Raw genomic sequence first — 21500 nt, forward strand, 5'->3', positions numbered from 1 at the left:
ACATAATATGCAATGTATGAATTTTGCTCATCTGTGTGGACCTACCAGGATTCATGGTGATAAAGATGCCACATGACCAGACCAGACGTATGTGATACCCGTCAAAATGGAACTTTGTTTGTCCAGCTGAGAGGGCAGACAGGATGGAGAGGATCTGCTGGGCCACTACTGACAACACCTCTATGTTGATACGGTTGAACTCATCGAAGCAGCCCCATGCTCCTGTCTGTTCAGGGTGGATACAATTAAATAGAGTGAAAAAAAGAAGAAACTAATATCACATCATTATCATGTTGACTACAGTCATCCATGTCTCTTCCTACCTGTGCCAAGCCAGAGTACATACGGCCCATGGATTTGTAGTCTAGTCCTTCAGAGCAGTTGACTACAATGACATACATCCCCAAAGCTTTGCCTAAGTCCTTCACTGTCTCTGTCTTCCCAGTACCAGCCGGGCCTTTGGGAGAGCCCCCCCGATGCAGATGGAGTGCTGTGGTCAGAGTCATGTAACACCTGCACAGAGTCAAAAACCGACATTGACTATTTAATTTGTGATATGTACAAATATATGAATTAAAAGTGACATTATAGTGACATTATAAAAATGAATATAACATAAATGTAAAGTACTGTGTATATATTGTTAGTAGGTGCATTTATTGACTGAATGACTGATTGCGACCTGTCAGTAAGTGGAGTGATGACGAGCCGTCCAGAATTGCCCAAATACTCATAGCCATACTTGAAACGTGTGTTGGTCTGTCGAATTACACAATCCTCCACATCCTGTTGGGAGAACAAACAAAAAACAGAGGAATCGACAAGATAGGTGGATGTCTTCTTGATTTTAATTCATCTCAGCTCAAAGTAATTGATTTCCTGCTACTGTTAGACAGGCAGCAAACAAATGAATGGGAGAAAGAAAGGCTGATAATATGGGAAAAATGCAAAGCAGAGAAAGAGTGTATGTGCTTCAGTGTTTGTTTTACTGCCACAAACTACTGATTAATTCAACTTTAAGCTACTTATCTACACCTCCACCTGTTCCATTAAACTATTGCTTTCAGCTTTTCTTTTCTTTTTTTTCTTATAGACTACAGAGTATATTTCTTGAAATAGCAGGATGGAAAAACTCTTAAGCATGCAAAAACCAAAAACCACAGGAGAAATGTTTCTGAAATCATAGCTTGATAGAAGAGATCCTATCAGCTCTTTTTTTTGCCACATTTTCCCCTGGCTCTCTCAATGCATACCTTCTCCCAGTATAGTCGTAGCTGGGACAGCCACTCAAAGGCATTGACGTCATTGCAGCCTGCCTTGGCCAGCTTGTCAATGACGTCCCGAGCATGAACCTCCACTGTGACCAGAGCTACAATCTTCAGACGTAGAACTTTGGACAGGTTGCCACGGATAATCTCTGAATAGGTGTTAAGCATGGACACCTGAGAGAAAAAGACAGTTACACAAAAGGATCAAGAGCTTAGTGGAAGCCTTTTGTTTCTTAACATCATTATGTCGCTGCCCACTGTGCTGAAAAAAGCTGATAAACACAGTTTAACATAACTAAGTACTAACTAATTTAACTCATGTAAAATATCAAAATATACAGTACCAGTCAAAAGTTTGGACACACCTTCCCATTCACATCAATGAAAAAGTGTGTCTAAACTTTTGACTGGTACTGTACATCATATCAAAAATGCATTAAATAAATACTGTCAGCTACTATCAGAAACTGATGACACGGGCTTACAAAATTAAAGTCATCACACTTGCTGTATTTTATGTGATGTATTTGTGTAGATTACAGGATGAAAGTAAGTATGATAAAGAAAACATTCAAGTAGCCTTGAAAAAAGAAATGCTTTGATGGAGACGTACTAGTGTGTTAACAAATCATAATCACTCAAAAAATATCTATATAAATACAATATCACACACATTTCAGAAAGTAAAGAAGCAACAATGTCAGTTAAACCTGTTTCTTCTTAATGGACTTAAGGGAAGACTTGTCAGCTCTCTCTTTGCTGGTTATGAGAGCGTGAGTGACATCAGTAGTCCACTGGATCTGACTGGCTGTGATCAGCATCTGAAATAAGAAGAGTACACATAAGAAAAGGGAATCCTTCCATTTAAAGAACCTGTTAATTCTGTTTCAATTTTATTTGAATGTAATGACACATTTATTAACTCCACAAGCATGAGAGGATTCTATAAATGTAATGTTAGGGAATATAGACTTACCTTAAAGCAAGGTATTACTTGAACTATTTAATGACACGGATTAAATTTAAAAAAAAAAAAAACATCTCGGAAAAAGGAGCATTATAACACTAGGTATTTCACACTGGTTTTCAAATTGTTGTACTGTTTTAAAATGAAGCTTATTTTTATGACTGACAGAGACAGTAAATCAAGAGCATGTTACAGCTTCGCGGTCAGTCCGTCAATCAGAATGTCAGATTGATAGTTCAAAATCAGGATTAGTGAGTAAAGACAAATATACCTGTCCAGGCCAATCTTTGACCCATTTGTCTCTGTGTGCTGTCATCCTCTTCAGAGCTCCAAGGCAGTCATTCAGACGATCCTTCAGTGTAAGACGCATGGCCCGCTCAATATCACACAGCCACAGCTACATGCACACACAACAAAAAGGCGCTCATATTATCCACCATGACTTTCATCATATCACTAGAACTGTCATCATAACCACAATCATAAGCATAATTGCTACTGTACCTCCACAGGTTTGTCCAGTTGCACTGGACGGAGGAACTTAACAAACTCCCCATCAGCAGAGTACATCCCCATAGCATCTGGTTTAATGGCAATCTATGGAAGACATGAACGCACAGTGACATCTCTCTGTTATGTACTTCATGAGGAACATATTTTGAGGCCTGTTCATCCTGAAAATTTGATCAAGTGTGGTGTGTCAGTGAAGTGCTCACTATCACATTTTGTTTGTGGACACTGACACGTTTTAAAAGGTTATGTAACAAATTAAACTGAATTGGAAAAAGAGGAATTATCTCATCTTAGTAATATGTCTACTAGGTGTGCGTGGATCATTGCTGTTTTTCCCAAAATCCTTTTAATAACATACTTATTCGTATTTTCCGACAAATACAGTTGCACAGGACTTAAGTACATTACGTAAGTGCAAGGCTGTTAGAAAGCAGCATCAATGAAAAAGTAACATCTGCACACTTACTCCAACCCAACAATATGTTAAAATTAATCATTTAATCATTAACATAATTAAATAAATCTCTCACAGAAGAAGTATAACCCTGGCCACTGAGTGTATTTGCGCCTTTGATTGTTTTTCTGATTCTGGTTGTGTTTGTGTAAGTCCCCTGCCTTTTCAGTGCGCAGGCTCTTGATATTGTCGAAACACTTCTTCAGGTGAGGCTGCATGGCTTCTGGGTTCTGTGACTGCCCCAGGATCTCCAGCACATCGTCATTAGACAGGAAGTAGAATCTTGGGAATATCTGCCTCTTGGTCTCCAGATACATGTCCAGGGCCTTCTGGATCTCCTCCAGCTTGGCACTCATCTCTGACAGCTTCTCTAGCAAGCCTGGAAGACACAGGAGACTGCTTACAGAAGCTGATTGTGTTAATCACATTTGCAAATTATTGGCAATGTAGAAGTTGTCAGCATCAAATACACATTTATAATCATTTAAAATACAGAGGATCAGCCTGTTCAAAGTTTGGATGAAATATAAGATGCATTACCTAACAACTATACACCTGTTACACATCAAACTTCTCAATACATGAATCATAATATGCAAAAAACCAACCCAAGGTTAAGAAATGTATATACAATATACAGTACAGACAGACGCTGAAGACATCCAATAAAATGTGATGACATATATGGTTTTGTTAACCGCGCATTATTAAAGACACATAAAGTATTTTGTAATACCAGGGTAGTGTGTTCCCTGCAAGGCGTTGTTATCCTCATTGAGTCGAACCATTATTGTCTTCCAACTAGCACTAACATCTTCAAACTCTTTGCATTCCTGAGGCAGCTGCTCCCTGATGTCCTTTCCTTGGAAAATGTTCTAGGTGGGTGAAAAAACGGGAATAAAGAATGACAGAGAAAGATTGAGATTGTAGTGGAAAGAGGTTAACTGTGTAAATGACACAAATAGGAACAGGATTACAGGAAGCAAAGCAAAAGGGCCAAAACCAAATGTCTGTGATAGAGACAGGTAAAAAGAATAATAAGCAGCAACATCACTCTACTAAATTATATTTATATCATAGTATCGACTTTTCAGCTACATAGTCTGTCATCAAGTAAAGCTGTGTTTTATAACATCAGGGGTTACATACTATATACTGTGTGATAAAAGTATCTTATCTAATCTCTCTAATAACAAATGACCACAACAATAAAAATGTGTATGTCGTCAGATGATGACCGTTCAGAAACAATGAATAGTTATTATTTGTGCGTACTAATGAACCACATGACATAGTATGTGAGTGTGCCTCCTTTACCTCCAGATAAATCCACTGACGCTGCACAGTGAGGATTGTCTCGATGACTTCCAGCACTTGGGACAGCCGACGTTCCCAGCGGTCGACCTCCTGCTCAAAGGCTTTGACAAAGCGAGAAGCCTTCATTGTAGACAGGATAACCTGGTTGTCCTCCAGGGCCTGGAAAACCTCCTCTGTGCCCCTGGGAGAGTCAGGTAGGGAGCATGAAACAGCCTATTGAATCCAATGCAGTTACATGAATTTGGCAATAAATCATATTTGGGAGGTTTTTGTCCAATTTTTGTTAAAACTGTGTCAGGGAGTCGCTGATGCCCTTACACAATTGCTGATTATTGATTACGTTCGCATAATATTGAGAAGTACTATGAATATTCATCCCCACTCTCGTGTGCACAATAGAGTTAAATGAGGCCTCTGTTAATACAACATATGTAATCATTACTTGATTTTAAAATAATTCATCATGAAAAAAATCACATGGATGATTTGATACTATAAAGGAAGACAAAAGGCACATTTTGTTGGTCCTTCTTTTTTTTTTTCAGTGAGGTAACTACAGTATGTTTCACTGTTGCTGTTGCATGCTTTACATCAACCTCACAGACAGACACAGCACTTTCAACACCTACAAAATGTTTGATATCCACCAGCAGTCATGTCGTTTTCTGGCATTTCTGTTTCTTGTTCTCCTCGTGAGTGGCTAATGTCTCAAAAGAATTTCTTTAAATGTTTGACAGGTTTCATGTTATGTACTTTCATTCATTTTTTTCTTCATTCTACTCTTGACTCTACAATCTCTCTCTCCCTGCCTCTCGTCCTTATGTTAACTGTTGGCCAGCGGCTGACGGCAGCAAGCCTCTATGGAATCATTGGCAATGGCCAGGCTGCCAACTGGACAGAGCTTAAGGTCTGACTCTACTTATTCTTATATGCAGCAGATGGACTGGACCTTCCTGTTTTCACCAGCCAAACTCTGTTCTGCTCACACATATCTGATTACAAACCAACACACTCACTCCCTAATAATGATTTATGCAACAAGGAAGAACAAACAGATTCATTGTCACATCATATGTGCACTGTGCTACAGAGGCACAGCTAGAGTGAGACATCACTGGATGGCAGTATTGAGCTGTGGGATGTAGTGATGCAGGTGAATAAGACACAGACACAAATACATGGCCATATGTTGGAGCAGCTTTCAGCCTGGGTTACAGTTATAACTCCAGATTCAAGCACATTTCTACGATTTGTTATTTCTCTGACAAAAATAGCAAAGTCAAAACAATGTATCCAGCTTTAATTAGACTTTGTATAAGTCTAAAATGAATCAAAATGATGGCTCATTCAATTAGGATTCTATTAGACCTAGTAGATGTTTTAAAATGTGTCTAATGCTGATAAAAATGTTTTATCCATCTTTTACAGCCTTTTCCTTGTAATAGATGTGTGTGGCAAAAAGAGGACTACAAAGCAACAAATGATTTGCAGTTGTGACTTTCGCCGCTACGCAAAAGTTCCTGTACAGCACAGTATTTTCAGTCTCTGGGGAGTTGAACCCTCCACTTAAGGTTCAATTTCTCACCTTAGCCGATAGTGGCCATCATCTTTGTAAGGTGTGATGTCCAGGAATGTTTCCTCCCATATTTTGGTAATGTCCTCCAGGCCCTTAAATATAAAACACAAGGAGAAATATTAACAGGACACGACACAGAGAAGAGGAAAAATGAGAGTTAGACATTTCTTTTCCTTTTCCACAAGCTTAATGATACACTGTATGTTCATCATTAGATAATGATTAACAGGACACCACTGATTTTAGTTTTTGATGAATTCTACTACTTGTACACATCAGAGATGGAGAACCTTTTGGAAAAAAGTGTGATGAAAGCATGTAACATTTGTTTTCACTCTACATTCTACTATGTTATTCTGTATTTTCTGTCATTTTATTGGAGTAAACACTGATATGACATTATACTGTATTTACAAACTTGTCTGTAACTACAGTGATAACTGTAATATCATAATAGGCATGTCTAGACACCAAAGATAAGGACACATTTTTCTGAAACCTTATGTAGTATTTCAATTTAAAAGGGGCCTAATGCTCATTTCCAGCTCTATATTTTGATCTGTACTCCATTAAAAGAGCTTTGCATGATTCACAGTTCAACAAACTCCCTATTTATCTTATATTACCCCTTTATGCAGCCCCTCAGTTCAGACTCTGTCTCTAACGGGCAGTTACAGAAAATTAAACATGTTTGTCTCTGAATTAGTGGAGCTTGAAGTATTTGGAGCTCTTTGTTGAAAGTATCAAATAAACGCAGGGAGGAATGGTACAAGCAGAAACAACCACAGTAACGATGATGTTTGATGAAGAGCTGCAGATGAACAGCTTTCTTTTACTCTGCCGTATTGTGTGAAAAACACTCCCAGCACACCAATTTAACTCGAGTGGCGGCTCAGTCTGACTACCCCCAAAACAATGGAAAAATGCCATAATGTTAGTGGAGCGTAGCATAGAACTTGTGTTCTGTGGGAGGAGCATATGACCATATAAAGAAATCTGTCAGTTCGGACCGAAAGTAGAAAAAACTTGAGCATCCAGAGTAGTTTAAAGCTGGTGCTTTTTGCATATGTTTACCTCATTATTTGACACTTTGACCACTCTTAATATAAACATCCAACACTTTAACATCATGTCTGAAAATAAGGAAAAACATAATACGTCCCCTTTAAGAATTACTACAGGTTGATCCTTTTTAAAATCTGGTTAATCACATTTAAATCCTGTGACATGACTGCACCTTTCAGGCTCTACATCACTCACAGAACATGCCTACAATGTAGTCCCCAATTCTAATTACACAATTACCATCTGCTTTAGTAAATCAGCTGCTAATTACATGCAGATTGCGGTTGCAAATTGAATATGCATACGCATACATGCATGAATCTGGCCCTGAAAGTGCAACAACCCCTGTGATTGGGGTGGGGAGTGGAGTGGGGTTACTTGCAGGATTGATGTTGATACAGGCTGAGAGGCAGGCACAGCTGCTCCATGAGTTGGTTATGAGAATGAATGGAGGCAGGTGAAGTTACAGTAATGGCCACTGAACATTAGTCTAGACTAGAGATAGAGACTGGACCTGTTCTATGGAGAGTTCCTTGCTGGCAGCTCCAGAGATCTCACTGATCTTGTCAGTATACTTGTCAAGGCCCAGTGATATGATCTTCTCCAGGGTAAACTCAGCGCTAGTGTGATCAAAGGAGCATTGCAGCTCATCGCAGATCTGCTTCCAATGCCTGAAAGAAAGGTAGCATCGGAGGTATGATTATTCTGAAAGACTTGAGTAGATCTGCAAAAACAGAGCTGAAGGAAAGAAAAGGTGAACACTGGCACCTCCCGGCTGATTTTCACCATGTAAAGTCAAGTCGGTTTTATTTCTACAGTCCAAAATTCATAAATCACACATTTGCCTCCAAGGGCTTTATAAAAACTGAACACCACATGACACCCTCTATGTTTATATACTAAGATAAACACAGCTTATAAGATTTTACAAAAACACACAGTTATTAAATGCTAATACTTTACCACTTGCAATATAGTCTGGCAATATGCATTAACATTACAAGAGTATTATATATGTATATATTAGACACTGCCTATTTACACAACTAGCTCAAATGTTATAACATTCAGAATGTAGAAGTGATTTTCTATTCTATTCTTTGCTGATCACCACTACTAATATTAGTCTATATAACGCCAGTAATTTTCAAGTGTTCATGCTTTATCTACTATTACTACTTGGACTAAAAACACAATGATATGATGAACAAATAGATCTGTTCCAATCAGTACCTGTCCCTTATGGCTGGGTTTCTAAGGTCAGCAATGAGAGGTATGATCCTCTTGAACTGATCAATCTTGTTCTTGGAAAAATCCACGATGTCCCACTCCTTATCCTGCAATCAGACCAAGATCAGGTCATTACTTCTGCTTAATGTTTATGTTAGAGTTGCTGCAGCGTTTGACCAGAGTTTATATCATTCATACAGTGCTACTATTTTTTTATGCCTTTTATTTGCATGTTACAACACCATACAGACACAAGTAATATATTATTGTTGAAGCTACTCAATGTGTGGTAGGACTAACCTTGAGTTCTCTCTGTAGTTTGTGGATATTTTTAAACATGTCCTGCGCTGTGCTCTCCATGCTCTCTGTCCGGAGCGTAGCAAACTGACCAACCTTCCAGATGTTCCAGTTTGTATTCCACTCCTGTGTTATTTCCCAAACCTGCTGCAGGTGGTCTATGTCCTGTACAACACATAAAGACACACGCAAAACCTGAGCACTAAATATCTCTTGCATTACTCTTACAAGGCTTGCAACACAAACAATTTTCTATAAATACATACAATCAAATAATCGTAAAAATACCCAAATATTTTCAAAAACGTCTTGTCAGAGTCAGTATATGTTTATGTCATCTTTTAACTAAAAGCCTGATGGTGAGTCAGACCTTCTCCAGCATTTGGATGCTTTTGGAGGGAGGCTGTTCTATCATGAAGAAGCCCAGGCCTTGGAGGATGGTGCTCTCCTCCCGTTTAAGAGCCTCCAGTTGGCTTCGATGCCCTGCTGCATGCTTTAAGGCCACCTCAGTGCTCAGCACACTGTCAAATGGACCTGAACAGGCAGACAAGTAAGCAGATACACACCCATGAAAAAGCAAACACACACACCAACAAGCATATATATATATATACATTTATCCACACACAGAATTACAAAAATACAAACACAAACACATTAAGTATATCTTACTTCCTGTATCTTTGGAATACACACAGATTTGCAAATATAGTAAAACCATCATAACTTGGTCATCAAAACCAGCAGGGGAAAACTGACAGCTCTGTCACAAGGACAGTAAAAAAACAACATTATTTCTCCCAGCACACATGTCTTGAGAGAGATTTGTTAACCCTTAAAGATTTAGTTGTATTGCTTTTATCAAGGTAGCTATCAGTAACATCTTTAATGTAATATCTCTTGTTATATTAAGCCATTGTGAGCTGGGCTACTTTTGGGCAATTTTTAGACTTACAGGATTTGTTTTGCATTAATGTTATCAAGTGGATTTGTCAGGTACTTAATTTACTGCATTAGCAAAAATGTTTGGATCTGACGAGGCCTCATATAGATCAGTTATTGCTCAGTAAAGACAGAGGAAGCAGAGAGAGTACAGATCATGTATATGACTGTGTGAGAAACAAGCTACAAAAAAACAATGAGGTAAGTGACCTGTGGTGTTGAACTCCTGCACAGTGGTCTGGATCTTGGTTTTGAATTCCTCAGAGGAGAGGAGGAGGCTATTCTTAAACCTTTCCTTGTGCTTCTGAAGCATGATGTCGCTGTCAATCAACACCTGTTGGAACCACACCCACTCCCCATTCAGCACCTCCCGCAAGTCCTGGACCTGTGGGTGAACAAAGTGGTAGGACTGAAATACTGTTGACAATGATGGGAAATCCATGACAACCAGTGAAGTAAGTGTTTTGTCTGTATTCTGCTGGAACCATAATGGTGAGAATGAACAATTAATCAATTGGTCTTGATTAGATTAGATTTTATGATTATAAACCCCTTGCTGCTATGTCATATGTCTATCAAATGAGCACAAAGTTAATTATCTCACACACACATTGTCCTGTGTAGTGAGGATTTGCTGTATATGTGTGTAAATGTTTTATTAATTAGCTAGGTGCTTACAGCCTGTTCCACCGGGACCTCATATTTGTCCAGGATAGCAAACTGTTCATGGATGAGAGGAATCTGAGCCTCTGTCTTAGACAAATCTCCCTGGAGAGTTTGTAAGAGCTTCAGGCTCTCACCAAGCTCCGACAGTGTCTGGGGCGGTTGTCTCAGCCTTAAAACACACACACAAACAAAAACACAACATTTAGCACAGTATATACCTCATCATTTATATTTTTCACCAGAATTAACATTATCTATTTCATGTAAAGAGGAAGTGCTCCAACTACATTTCCTGAGCAGAAAATCTGAGATCCTGTGCAGTGTGTGCTGCCCTGTCGTCCCACAGCACCTGCAGCAGATGGTGATATGGGCTTTTTATTTCAAGGCTGCAGACAAGCACTGACAGTCATCTAGTAATTCATGGCCAAGGTGAATCACCACATAAAAAAGTGTATTTTCTGTATTGTCTGTCTACATCTATATCATTGCACTATTACTAGTTTTATATTGTTATTGCACCATTATTAATATTATATAATCATTGCTATTATAATCATTATATAAGTATGATGTGTATAGCTTATTTTTTCACTCTAACTCAGCACTGTTGCACCATATGTTATGTGGGTTTTTATGTATTTTACATTTTCCTGTATTGGCCATTGGAGACAAATAAAGTGATCTGAATTTAATTCAAATACAGACAACACATACAGCTTTGCAAATTAAAACAAACCTCAATTGCAAAATCTCTTTTTCAAAATGAAGCATTTTTGGGGCACCACTGCTTAGGGTTAGGGTTAGGGTTAGTCTCGTTTCACCTCTCTCTACTTTCTGTAATTAAGGCATAGAAATGCTCTCTAAAATACAGTCCTTTCACTTAAGTCCCCACCTGTTGGCATGGTCTTGAAGGGAGGCATGAAGTTCTTTGAGGCGGTTGCTGGCCATGAGGCTGAGCAGTTGAGTGAACTTGGTTTGCCAGTCACTGCAGTGCTGCACCAAGGAGGACTTGAGAGGTGAACAATCCAGCATGACAAACCGGATGTTCACCACCGTCTCTTCCTGTTGAACACTGTTCGCTTTTTCTGTGTACCTGAAGGTGAACAAGAGAGTGGACACAACACAGAAATATAAGAGATGGAGATTTATGCATCTGCAAGCTTCATTATGGTACACAAACAGGGTTTTAATCTGAAACCTCACCACTAGATGCCACTAAATCCTACACGTTGGTCCCTTAGACAGGTCAACTAAGGAATTGTGTTCAGAGATTAGTTTTTATTGCACCGTACCTATGTATATCTGCATCAAAAGAAGTGACTGGTGGGTTGAGTCTTTGGTATCGTTGTATAAAGGAGTCCTTGTTGGTTTCCCAGATATCCCTGTATTTGTCCCAGGTCTTTAGATAGGCCTGCAGGTGGGTGGCATTGGCTGTCATCCCTGTGGCAACTGCAGCCTGAATCTTCCTTATCTCCTCGTCTTGCTCTGATAGAAATGGTTATATACGGCATTATGTGCATACATATAGACCTGCATAGAAATCACTGTCTGCAATTCCTTCATTTACAAGGATTTACTTGTACATCTGCCTTGCGGTAAAAACAGCTTGACTATGCACACTGCTTCTCTTTTTCTGAAAATGTAGATTCTCTAAAGGAAAAAAATTTCGAACCAATGTTGATGTGGATTGGATTCTCCTGTGAACTTTTGCAGGATAGAAGCTCAGGCATCCGCTTGAATTCAGAGATGGTGTTGATGAGTTGAGGCATGATGTTTACAATCTGAGCAAGCTTTCCAAGTGTCGGGGAGAACTCGACCTGTCAGAACACACACACACACAGACTCAGACATAGACAGATCATTTTTACCCAAGTATTCAAATCACCAACTACACTAAATAAATAAAATAACTAAAACATCATCATTATTGAATGAAAATTGACTGTACAGTGGTTGCTGGTACCTTTGGAGTGGTTTGGGGAGTTGCCTGGCGCAGTGCTACCAGAACTTTGAACAAGGGATTCGGCGATGTCTTGCTGTCTCCATTGATGGCCCTTGATAGCTTTTTCATAGAGCGCATGATGTTGCTCCTGAGAGCTTCTTCCACCATGTGGTCCACCTTCTCTGTGTAAGTCACCCAGTGCTCCTGGACCTTAAACAGCATAATAAAAATGTACACACATGACATAGTGGCGCACATTTGTGCTATACTGTAAGAGGATCCCACCGAGTAGACTAACAGGTGCAGATTACATATTGTTTTCATAAACAGTAAATATTTAATTCAGTTTTATTCCAGACATTTTTAATTCAATTTAATAATAATAGTTGCAAGTATATAACCTTGTCTCTTGTCTTTGAAAGTGTCTGCCACAGTCTTATACACGTAAAGGATATCACATCAAGTAAGTCTAAAATAAATGAATAAATCTTAAGATCTAAAAGTGCAAGAACATTTTTTGATAGAATGCATGAATAAATGACAGAAAATCAGAGCACATACCTCAGGTCCATCATTAGAGAAGATGGTGTGGATGCGGGTCATGATATCAACAATGTGCTGATGCGCTGAGCGAAGTATTTGGAGATGGCTCTGTTGGTGAGTCTTCTGATCATCCTCAAAATCCAAGTTCCTGAGAATAAAGTCAAGAGAAGCAGCCATGATGCTACAGAACCAACAAAGGAAAACCAATGTGCATTTGGAAAAACAGTTGAATTGAGATGGAGATGTCTGCTGTTTGACTTCCTCAGTGAGCTGTTAGCAATGTGTGGTGTGATTTTTAAAAAGCAGTTTTGGAGAAAAAATAAATAAAATATTTTACCTATTGTTTTACTGTAATTCATGAATACATATTTTGAATATATACATATAATAATAACTGTGCCATGAGATGTGATTTTAATATATTAAATAATATCTGCACGTCTTATTTTGTGTATTTACAGTATTAAGCATCCCATGCAATTAGGAAGGCATCATATATCTGCTGTTACCTGTACACAGTCTTTCCATCCAGTCTAACCAGCAATGTTTCACTGATCTCACGACAAAGGTTGGAGATGGAGAGATTTGATACTTTGTATTCATCAACTATCAACTGGACCTGGAGTGTAATGAGAGGGAGAGGAGAGGAGCTGTTCAGTTACTACAATCCAATCAAACTTCTCCGGTCAGTAGTGGTTTTCTTCCTGGACTGATGAGGATGTTCAAAAGTAAACTGAAAACATTAACCAGTGAGGGCATTCAATCTACAAAACTCTATTAAACCTAAATTGCCCCAAAAAAGAAAAGTTAAAAATAAGTGTAATTACTACAGTAACAATGCAACTGTAAACATGCTCATATTGGTTAGTGGTGAACTGTGTGTTAAAACCTTGTCAACATGGTGGAGACAATCACGGACGAAGACGTTAGAAGTTCCTTTAGACAACCATAACAGCTTGCTCAGCCCCGGGTGAATCTTCTTATCCAGGAAACAAATTCGTTCCCGAAACAAACCCAGCTCGTCAGGAGAAAGCATTTCAATGATTCTGACAAACACACAAGGTAGTGTTGTTAACTGACTAAGCACAGCTGGAGTGGATTGTGGATAACTACAACTCTATTCATGTATTTGGAGATGATGCCCTCTCATGCCTTGTCTTATATTGCAAGATAAATGTTAATAGTTGATTGAAAATGTTTAACAGACTTATTACTTTTTATCTTAATCCAGAACTGTTGAGTTAAGCAGGCTTATGTAGGTGTATGCCATGATACAATGACAACAGTGGTGGACAGGAAATAAGGCTCACCACCTTTCTACCACAAACTCACAGGGTAGCACATAAGTGATATTAAACACTATCACTACTGCTAAAATCCAGTGATACACCTCACACAACGTTATTACAGTGTAATGTTGTGACTATTAGCTTAGCTCCTACAGTCATGATGTTATTTTATTTGGTTGGAAAAATTCTAGGTGCAGATGGGGATTTAAAGCACAGTATCTTCCAAAAACAACAAATTCTGATTATTACAATATGAAAACACGTCACGTATGTTTGTGTCTCTTTTTCAGACCTGTTATAGTTTCTGATCAGTAGCAGTGTTCTCTCCCTCAGGCCTCTGAGGTCCTCCTTGTCCTGGTAAATGTCGGAAACACACTGGGGGATCTCAAACTTTAGCCGATCCCAGTAGTGGATCTCAGAGAACAGCTTCAGTAAGTTACTGGAAGAGAAAACACAAAACCACACACAAAATCAATAATCAGCAAATGCCTGTGACATGTATGTGAAAGACTGTTTGGTTACTATATGAATGTATGTGTGTGAATTTGTATGTGTCACAAAAGCACAGAAGACATTATTGTGTATGAGACTGTGTGAATGTAAATGTGAAAGTTTGTGGAACCCACCTGTCAAAGTTGATGTTTAGTTTGGCAGTCTTGTCTTTGCTGCGAACCAGAAGCGGCTGCTCCAGTCTCTTGAGGTAATGTCCGTCCAGGCTCTGGCTCCACTCGCTGAAGTTCTTCCTCACCATCTCATCCAAAACCTGGATTATCTGTGTATAGGCGTAAAACACCTGCTTGCGGCTGTATGTCTCTGGCATGAAGTGGGCCTTCTTAAGCACCTGGGAGGGGGGAGCAAAGAGAACAGAGGGAGAGGAAGTCCATGAAGGAAATGTACGAAACCAAGAACTGTTTACAGTAAACGTATGTCTAAAATCCAACCAAGGCTGGACCAGCGTAGACAATTCTAATACAGGTCTTTACTTTGCACACTGATTTTGTGCAGCTTGAAGCAACTAGTATGCACAGAGATTAAAAGGAATATGTTATTATGTAGTCCAATAGACTAACCTCCATGGGTCTCTCTAAGCGATGTCTGAGGGCTTTTGCCCAAAAGGTCAGGCCTGCTATCTTGGGCATATGGTCAGGAATAGACCGTGGCCCCTGGTTCAGCTCCTTGCTGACCATTTTGAGCTCCTTGTTTAAGATACTGTACACTTCCTCCACCTTCTCCTCTGTTGTGCGCTTAATAGCCTGTGATGGAGAAGATGGGATGGAACAGAGAGAAGAGATGGAAGAGAGAAGAGAAAGTTGAGTGGCAAAGAAAACAAAATTAAATAAGTGTTTGAGTAATGCATGTGCAGTAGGTATTAAAGTAAACTGAAGATATCTGCATGTGTGTGTTGATGAGAGAGACACCTTGCGAGTAGACATAGGCCTAAAAATGTCCAGCAGACGAAGTCCTTCCTCCATTGTGTTCACTGTCTTAAACAATGAATTGATCAGGTTTTGCATCATCATCTCCAGATCCTTTATCAATGCACGAAACCTGTGTGTACACAAACACATATGCATCATAATCAGCTGATGAAATTTCAAATGCACACATCTAAAACACACACAAAAATATGTAGAGAGGCAGAACAAAAGGCATTATAAAATGTCTCTATGTTTTTATTTGAGTTTGTGTAGTGAGGTAGAAATAGTAGGTCTGTGTAATTAAATAAAATTAATTCTGGTGATCCCACAAACTGTTGCTAGAGAGTGCTGTCACACAGCTGATTCAATTTATTAATTATCTCAATTGAATCACTTAAACAGAAAAAGTAAGAAGTGAAATATGGTTACTAATGTTAACAAAATTGACTGTTGTACAATAGTAATGGGAGATAATTTCCCTGCTGTATGTTGACAGATAAGAGATGTCAACAAATACACAGGTTGCTAACAATAATATTCACACACCACACTCATAAACTGAGGAGAACTGAAAAGAAGTGTGAACTGTGAACTGTCTCTACAGACTGACAAACCGTGGATTAAGAAAACAGCATCTTTTCTGTGGAGGACAACTGTTGGGTTTATTTTCCTGTGTTATAATAAATCAAGACTGGGTCAGACTGTGAGTCATTCGCTCCTCAGTCAAAACCTAGAGGAGATCAAATATCATTAAAGATCTTAGCTCAGTGTAAATTCATAAGTGGTTAAGTACAATGTTACATGTGTATGTCTAATGACGATTATACAATATTTTACTGCTTTACACCAAGCAGAACAACTGTCTGTGGCTTGAGTGTGTAAAGGAGTAACAGACCCACTTGTTAAATTCATTGCACCATGTGGTGTTCTCGACATCAAGGATGCCCTTGTCAACAGTGCGCAGGTTCTCTAGGCCACGGTGGAAGTTGCCCTCTATCTCCAGGAGGGAGCGTGTGAACTCTGGTCCCTGGCAACCACTAAAGCACGGCAGAGCTCTCTGCTGACCATCTTCCCAACGGGCAAACTGGTGCTGGCAGTCACATACCTGAAATAGGCAAAAATAAAAAAAGGACTATGGAGGATCCAATGGGACAGCCAGAAGACTCATGTGTGTTTTGTGTTCGGTATTGCTCTTTTGCGCAGGAGGGTTGATATAGAAAAGAGACTTGGCAATACTGGTGTCAGATACTGGCAACATTAAAGCACATTATTTAGAGGCAGTGTCTAGCGGTATTACATCATGAGGAACTCTTGCTTGGATTCAGCAATTGTTTACGGGGCTTGTTGCTTGGAATTTAACAGCATGAATAGCACAGAGCGGTTAGTGTGCTGGTGTGTGTCTGTACATGTGTGAGTGAGGGACAAATTCACCTCAAGCAGGTCTCTGAACCTTTGAATGAAGGCGTCGACCAGGACAAAAATGCTGGTTTGGTCCAGGACCCACCCTTTTGGGGAATACCTTATATATAAACAGACAGGAAAGAGAGAAACAAAAAGAGGACAAAGAAAGAGGAGAGATAGTCAGAAATAGAAATGAAGAGAATGTTACACTGAGAAGTACAACAAGTCAGGCTGTCAAACAGATTAGTATTTTGGAAGTGTATCTACAGTAGTCAAAATATTTTAAAGTGCACATAAACACATACAAATCTGCCTCAACTAAATATCAATTACATTTTTACACTACAGCATTGACAAGAAGGCTAAGATGTCTTTTACTTGTGGTGAATCTGGGAGGCATGCAGGTAAGTTTCCTTCCAGGCCAGGCAGCACTGGATACAGTCGCTGAGGTTTTGCTTGCTGGAGATCACGTAGCCCTCAAAGATCCTGTCCAGAGAGATGCTTTGTATGCACAGGCGAATGATCTCATTACTCATCTGCAGAAAACACAGCGGAAAACAAACACAAAATGTCAAAAATAATATATTTTTGGAGAAGTTATCAACACTCATTTTCACATTCATTATACGCTCAAATGATTAAGTATAACAAGGCAATTTTACACAAATCTACATACATTTTAAATTCAGTGTTGAGTTTGTATATTATTTGCTGTAACTGAATTTTGTGCATTATGCTTTATAATTTCTTTATTAAGCTGGTCAACTGAGTGAGCAGTTGAAAAGAGAATTGGATGGCATTTTGAACAAGCACGTCTACCTGCCTGTGCTACCCCACCATTAACTTGTCTTCTTTGTGCAACCTTCCTGACATCAAGAGGACAATTACGGTTGGCATGGGAGTAATGTAAAGTTTCACATAAATGAACCAAACACAATTTTCTCTTAGACAGACATAGGAAGGCAAAGAATATCAATATTGCTTGTAATAATAATGTTTATAAATGAAACAAAGGTAAATGAGATGAAGAAAGGAATCAAACAATTCCAACAATGGTGGGGCAGAACATAATTAATGGAGGTTTAACATTTTTACCTTTGGAGCTGCCAACTGAAATTAAAAACAGTAATGCAGTTACCTTGCGGAAGAGACCAGTGATTCTGTCACTGGTGTTGTAGTAGATTGAGTTGATCCAGATGATGCGAATAAGACTGACAACGTGTCGCATCTTAGGAACAACATGGCTAGGTTTGAGTTGGGAAAGCTCTTCACAGGGTTCCTTCAACATGGACAGGAAGGACAGGTTTGATTGGGCCTGATGAGAGAAACCCTGGGCAACACACAAAGGAAAAACGAGAATGTTAATGACGATACTAATGCCATGCATCTGCAATAAAGCCATGTTAACTAAAGTGACTCCAACATACCGCATGAATACTCAGTACTGAAATGTATTGTTTTTTAACCTCTGATAAGAGGTGAGTTTAGACACTCCATGTACCTGTATTTCCTGGACCAATTTACAGAAGCGCTGTACATAGAGTGACTTGGAAAGTTGCAGGATGTTCAGGATGTGCCTGACCCCTGGCTGTTGCAGCTCGTGGCTGATGTCCAACAGCTTGGCAGAGCGACTCTCCCGGAAGGCTATCTCCTGCAGCGGACCACAGTGGCCCTCCGTCTTCAATATTTCTTGGGCATTCAGTAGCTCTTTGATCTGATCTGTCCAGTTGATCATAACAGCTAAAAACACGGAAAACAAGTGAGTAGAAGAAAAGAGAGATAGAGATTTAGTAGGAAGAAATTAAGAGGAAAGGAAAATGAAAACATAGAAGGACAACAAGAGCATAGAAAAGAAAGGGAATAGAACATTGATTTTAAGACATACAGCAATCATAAAGAGAGATTGAAAGAGAAATATGATAGGTAGGAAAAGAGTGGAAGACAAAAACGATGAACAAAATGGATTGATGCACTTAAGAGGGCCCCACAGAGATAGATGGAAAGAGAAAGACAATCTCTTTCACACACACAGACACACTCCTTAAACCCCACTTACTCTCCATTCTCTGTACTAGCTTCTTGTCCTTGCTTGCCTCCTCAGCACTGCGCTGAAGGCCTTCCATTGGGATGTAGAGTACTGTCTTGCCAATCTTTTTATAAACATCATCTGTTCAAACATCATTACACAAAAAAACATTAGACATCACAAACATTGAAAAGTGCTAATGCAACAACTGAAGCCAACGCATTATTTCGGTCACCATTTTGCCTCCATACAAATGCTGTGTGTGTCTTATTCTTTCCATGATTGCTACCACACCAGTCTGGCATGGAGTCCAACTTGTATGAATACCTATGTTCTCTGACATACTTTTGATGTAAAACCACTGTTTGGCTACTCAGGGTGCCAGATATTGGAGTCTTGGAATTAAATATCCTTCAAATGTCTTTTAATCTTGGTGTATTGATTGAAAAATGTTTTGCAAGATGAAAAAAAAAAATTGACAAAGATTTCTGTGAGCACTATCTAATCTGTATTTGACTGTCTGGCAAACATTAGGTTGTAAACAGTTTATGTTATCTATCTTTATACAGACACCAGTTAAACACGTGTATGAGCACATTTAAGTGTGGCATGAAAGCATCAGTCCATCCACTCCACACCACTGCCAACCATACTACATTATTATCCTCACTTTCTTCAGAACCAGCTGTCTTTTCAGCAGCCGGCCACAATTTAACAGGCTGACTAATGGCAGTAAATAGCAAATCTAATGGTCTATTCAGTGGACGGAAATAAACGTCCAATAAATAGGAGCATAAAGGAAAAAATTCAGAGGCGCTCACAAACACTGTCAGTCTCTTTAATGACGTATAGAGGAGACACCAAAACTTTCTCACTGTCAAATCATGGTGAAGGTAACGAGGCAAAGATAGCACCTTGAACTACTACCTTGTGTAGTGAACTGTTTCTGCTCCACTGAAGTACCCACCTGTGATGCCGGAGAGGTAGCAGTGCATGTGGTTGGTGTAGTTGTCCTTGCTGCTCTTTTCCCAGTTGGTGGTGAGGGCGACTAAGGGTGCGTGCAAACAGGTCATGTAACGAAGCACACTGTCGGTGGGGTTGCACCTCACTGTGCCAAACTCTACTGCTGCATCAAAAGTCTCTGCTGTGATTATGGCCCCTGGCTCACGAATAAAATAGGCCAGCTGCTCATCCCCAGCCAGCTGTCCATGTACAAAAAAATATTTAGGTGAGATATGATGAGAAAAAGGGCAGATCAAAAGTAGAGAAGGGGAACCTTTTCCCTCCTCCATGCACTTCCAAAAACTACTTACTTTAATTACTAATACTTATTACTTTTGTTTTTGTGATTCAAACAAGTGTGTTCTCCTCCTTCTTTGTCTGAACCCTGAGCCATTCCATGACAGAGCGACACATGCAAGTATTTGTATTTTAAACTAATTATTTCAAATTAATAAAGGACAGAAAGTGGAGGAAAAAGTATGCTGTACCTGGACTGGCACTGAGTACTCCAGCCGTAGCTCCATTTGGCTGTCCAAGTAGACCACCACAGTTGTGATAGAGGTGTCCACAATAAATTGATCTAGTGCCTTCCCATTTTCCTCTGACCACGACTCTTCGGTTACACCGGAAATAGCCACACAACGAATAAACATCTTCCAGGGGATATGAAAGGAGGGTCCAAGGAGAAATGGAGGGAAAATTGTGAAATTAGGCTATTTCGTGAGATAGTCTGCACACAGACATGTAAGTAAAAGTAAACATTACAAATTACAATCAATGACCCAGCTTTACCAGACGAATGGTCTTCAAGTATTCTTCTTCCATCTCTTTCCTCTTTCTCTGGGATCACTGAAGCATCTAAGTACACACAGACACAAACACTCAACACATACTGAAACGCATAATATATTATACTAACTTATACTAATACATAATACTTTAACGCTCATCATCCAAACTAACCTCAATCAGACAATTTTTAGATGTGAGACTGTGATTTGTGAAACAATAACATTTCATTTTTAATTAGGATTTTCAATAAGCCATGCCAGTGTTGCACTCACAAATCACTCAAGACTTGTGAGGGTGGATAAACGCATTTTGTTTTTGAAGGAGGAGGATGTTTCTTTATCTGAAAGAATAAATAAGTACAAACAGTGATTTGGCTGGTCTTCAGTAGGACTACCAAGTGTAATTGCCAACTCATTTGGCTTCTAACAATGTACAATATAACAACAATATATAACAATCACACTATTGTATCAAAACACAAACTCCCAAAATATAGGCATATTCTTTAACATATTAAACCTTAGAATCAATAAAATATCAGAATTATGATAAATGTACAATAAACATATAAAAGTATAAGGAATTATTACTTCTAATGAATCAAACGTTATTGAAATCATGTCACTATAGCACGCACATCTTCACAGACTTTGCAATAGTCACCAAAAAAAGAAATAAAGCCATGATTAATATTGTTAGTTACACCTGGATTTCTTTAGGAATTTGATGAAATGTTCTTTGTGTGATTTATATCTGCTGTTATCCACTCTACTCTACTTATCAATGTATCAG

At 39.1% G+C, this 21500-nt stretch overlaps 1 protein-coding gene across 1 annotated transcript in view; it reads right to left on the reverse strand.

The window, feature by feature from the left end:
* dnah2 (dynein, axonemal, heavy chain 2) overlaps positions 1-20741 on the reverse strand; it is a 58642-nt gene extending 37901 nt beyond the window's left edge. The window contains exons 1-37 of the mRNA XM_062445441.1: positions 20709-20741; positions 20411-20569; positions 19882-20116; positions 18945-19055; positions 18390-18628; positions 18027-18218; positions 17267-17424; positions 16919-17006; positions 16387-16592; positions 15488-15617; positions 15140-15322; positions 14696-14910; positions 14362-14508; positions 13670-13826; positions 13290-13399; positions 12799-12928; positions 12259-12447; positions 11968-12112; positions 11588-11780; positions 11188-11388; positions 10308-10464; positions 9840-10014; positions 9058-9221; positions 8691-8852; positions 8394-8497; positions 7675-7831; positions 6105-6187; positions 4520-4700; positions 3939-4077; positions 3364-3581; positions 2740-2832; positions 2507-2632; positions 1979-2089; positions 1254-1442; positions 683-786; positions 324-513; positions 46-226 (exon numbers count right to left, since the gene is read on the reverse strand). Coding sequence (XP_062301425.1) covers positions 46-226; positions 324-513; positions 683-786; positions 1254-1442; positions 1979-2089; positions 2507-2632; positions 2740-2832; positions 3364-3581; positions 3939-4077; positions 4520-4700; positions 6105-6187; positions 7675-7831; positions 8394-8497; positions 8691-8852; positions 9058-9221; positions 9840-10014; positions 10308-10464; positions 11188-11388; positions 11588-11780; positions 11968-12112; positions 12259-12447; positions 12799-12928; positions 13290-13399; positions 13670-13826; positions 14362-14508; positions 14696-14910; positions 15140-15322; positions 15488-15617; positions 16387-16592; positions 16919-17006; positions 17267-17424; positions 18027-18218; positions 18390-18628; positions 18945-19055; positions 19882-20116; positions 20411-20569; positions 20709-20741 — 5755 coding nt within the window. The remainder of the gene's footprint in view (positions 1-45; positions 227-323; positions 514-682; positions 787-1253; positions 1443-1978; positions 2090-2506; positions 2633-2739; positions 2833-3363; positions 3582-3938; positions 4078-4519; positions 4701-6104; positions 6188-7674; positions 7832-8393; positions 8498-8690; positions 8853-9057; positions 9222-9839; positions 10015-10307; positions 10465-11187; positions 11389-11587; positions 11781-11967; positions 12113-12258; positions 12448-12798; positions 12929-13289; positions 13400-13669; positions 13827-14361; positions 14509-14695; positions 14911-15139; positions 15323-15487; positions 15618-16386; positions 16593-16918; positions 17007-17266; positions 17425-18026; positions 18219-18389; positions 18629-18944; positions 19056-19881; positions 20117-20410; positions 20570-20708) is intronic.
* Between the last annotated feature and the right edge of the window lie 759 nt (positions 20742-21500).

Source organism: Scomber scombrus, chromosome 23, assembly GCF_963691925.1.
Source record: "Scomber scombrus chromosome 23, fScoSco1.1, whole genome shotgun sequence".
NCBI classification, from domain to species: domain Eukaryota; kingdom Metazoa; phylum Chordata; class Actinopteri; order Scombriformes; family Scombridae; genus Scomber; species Scomber scombrus.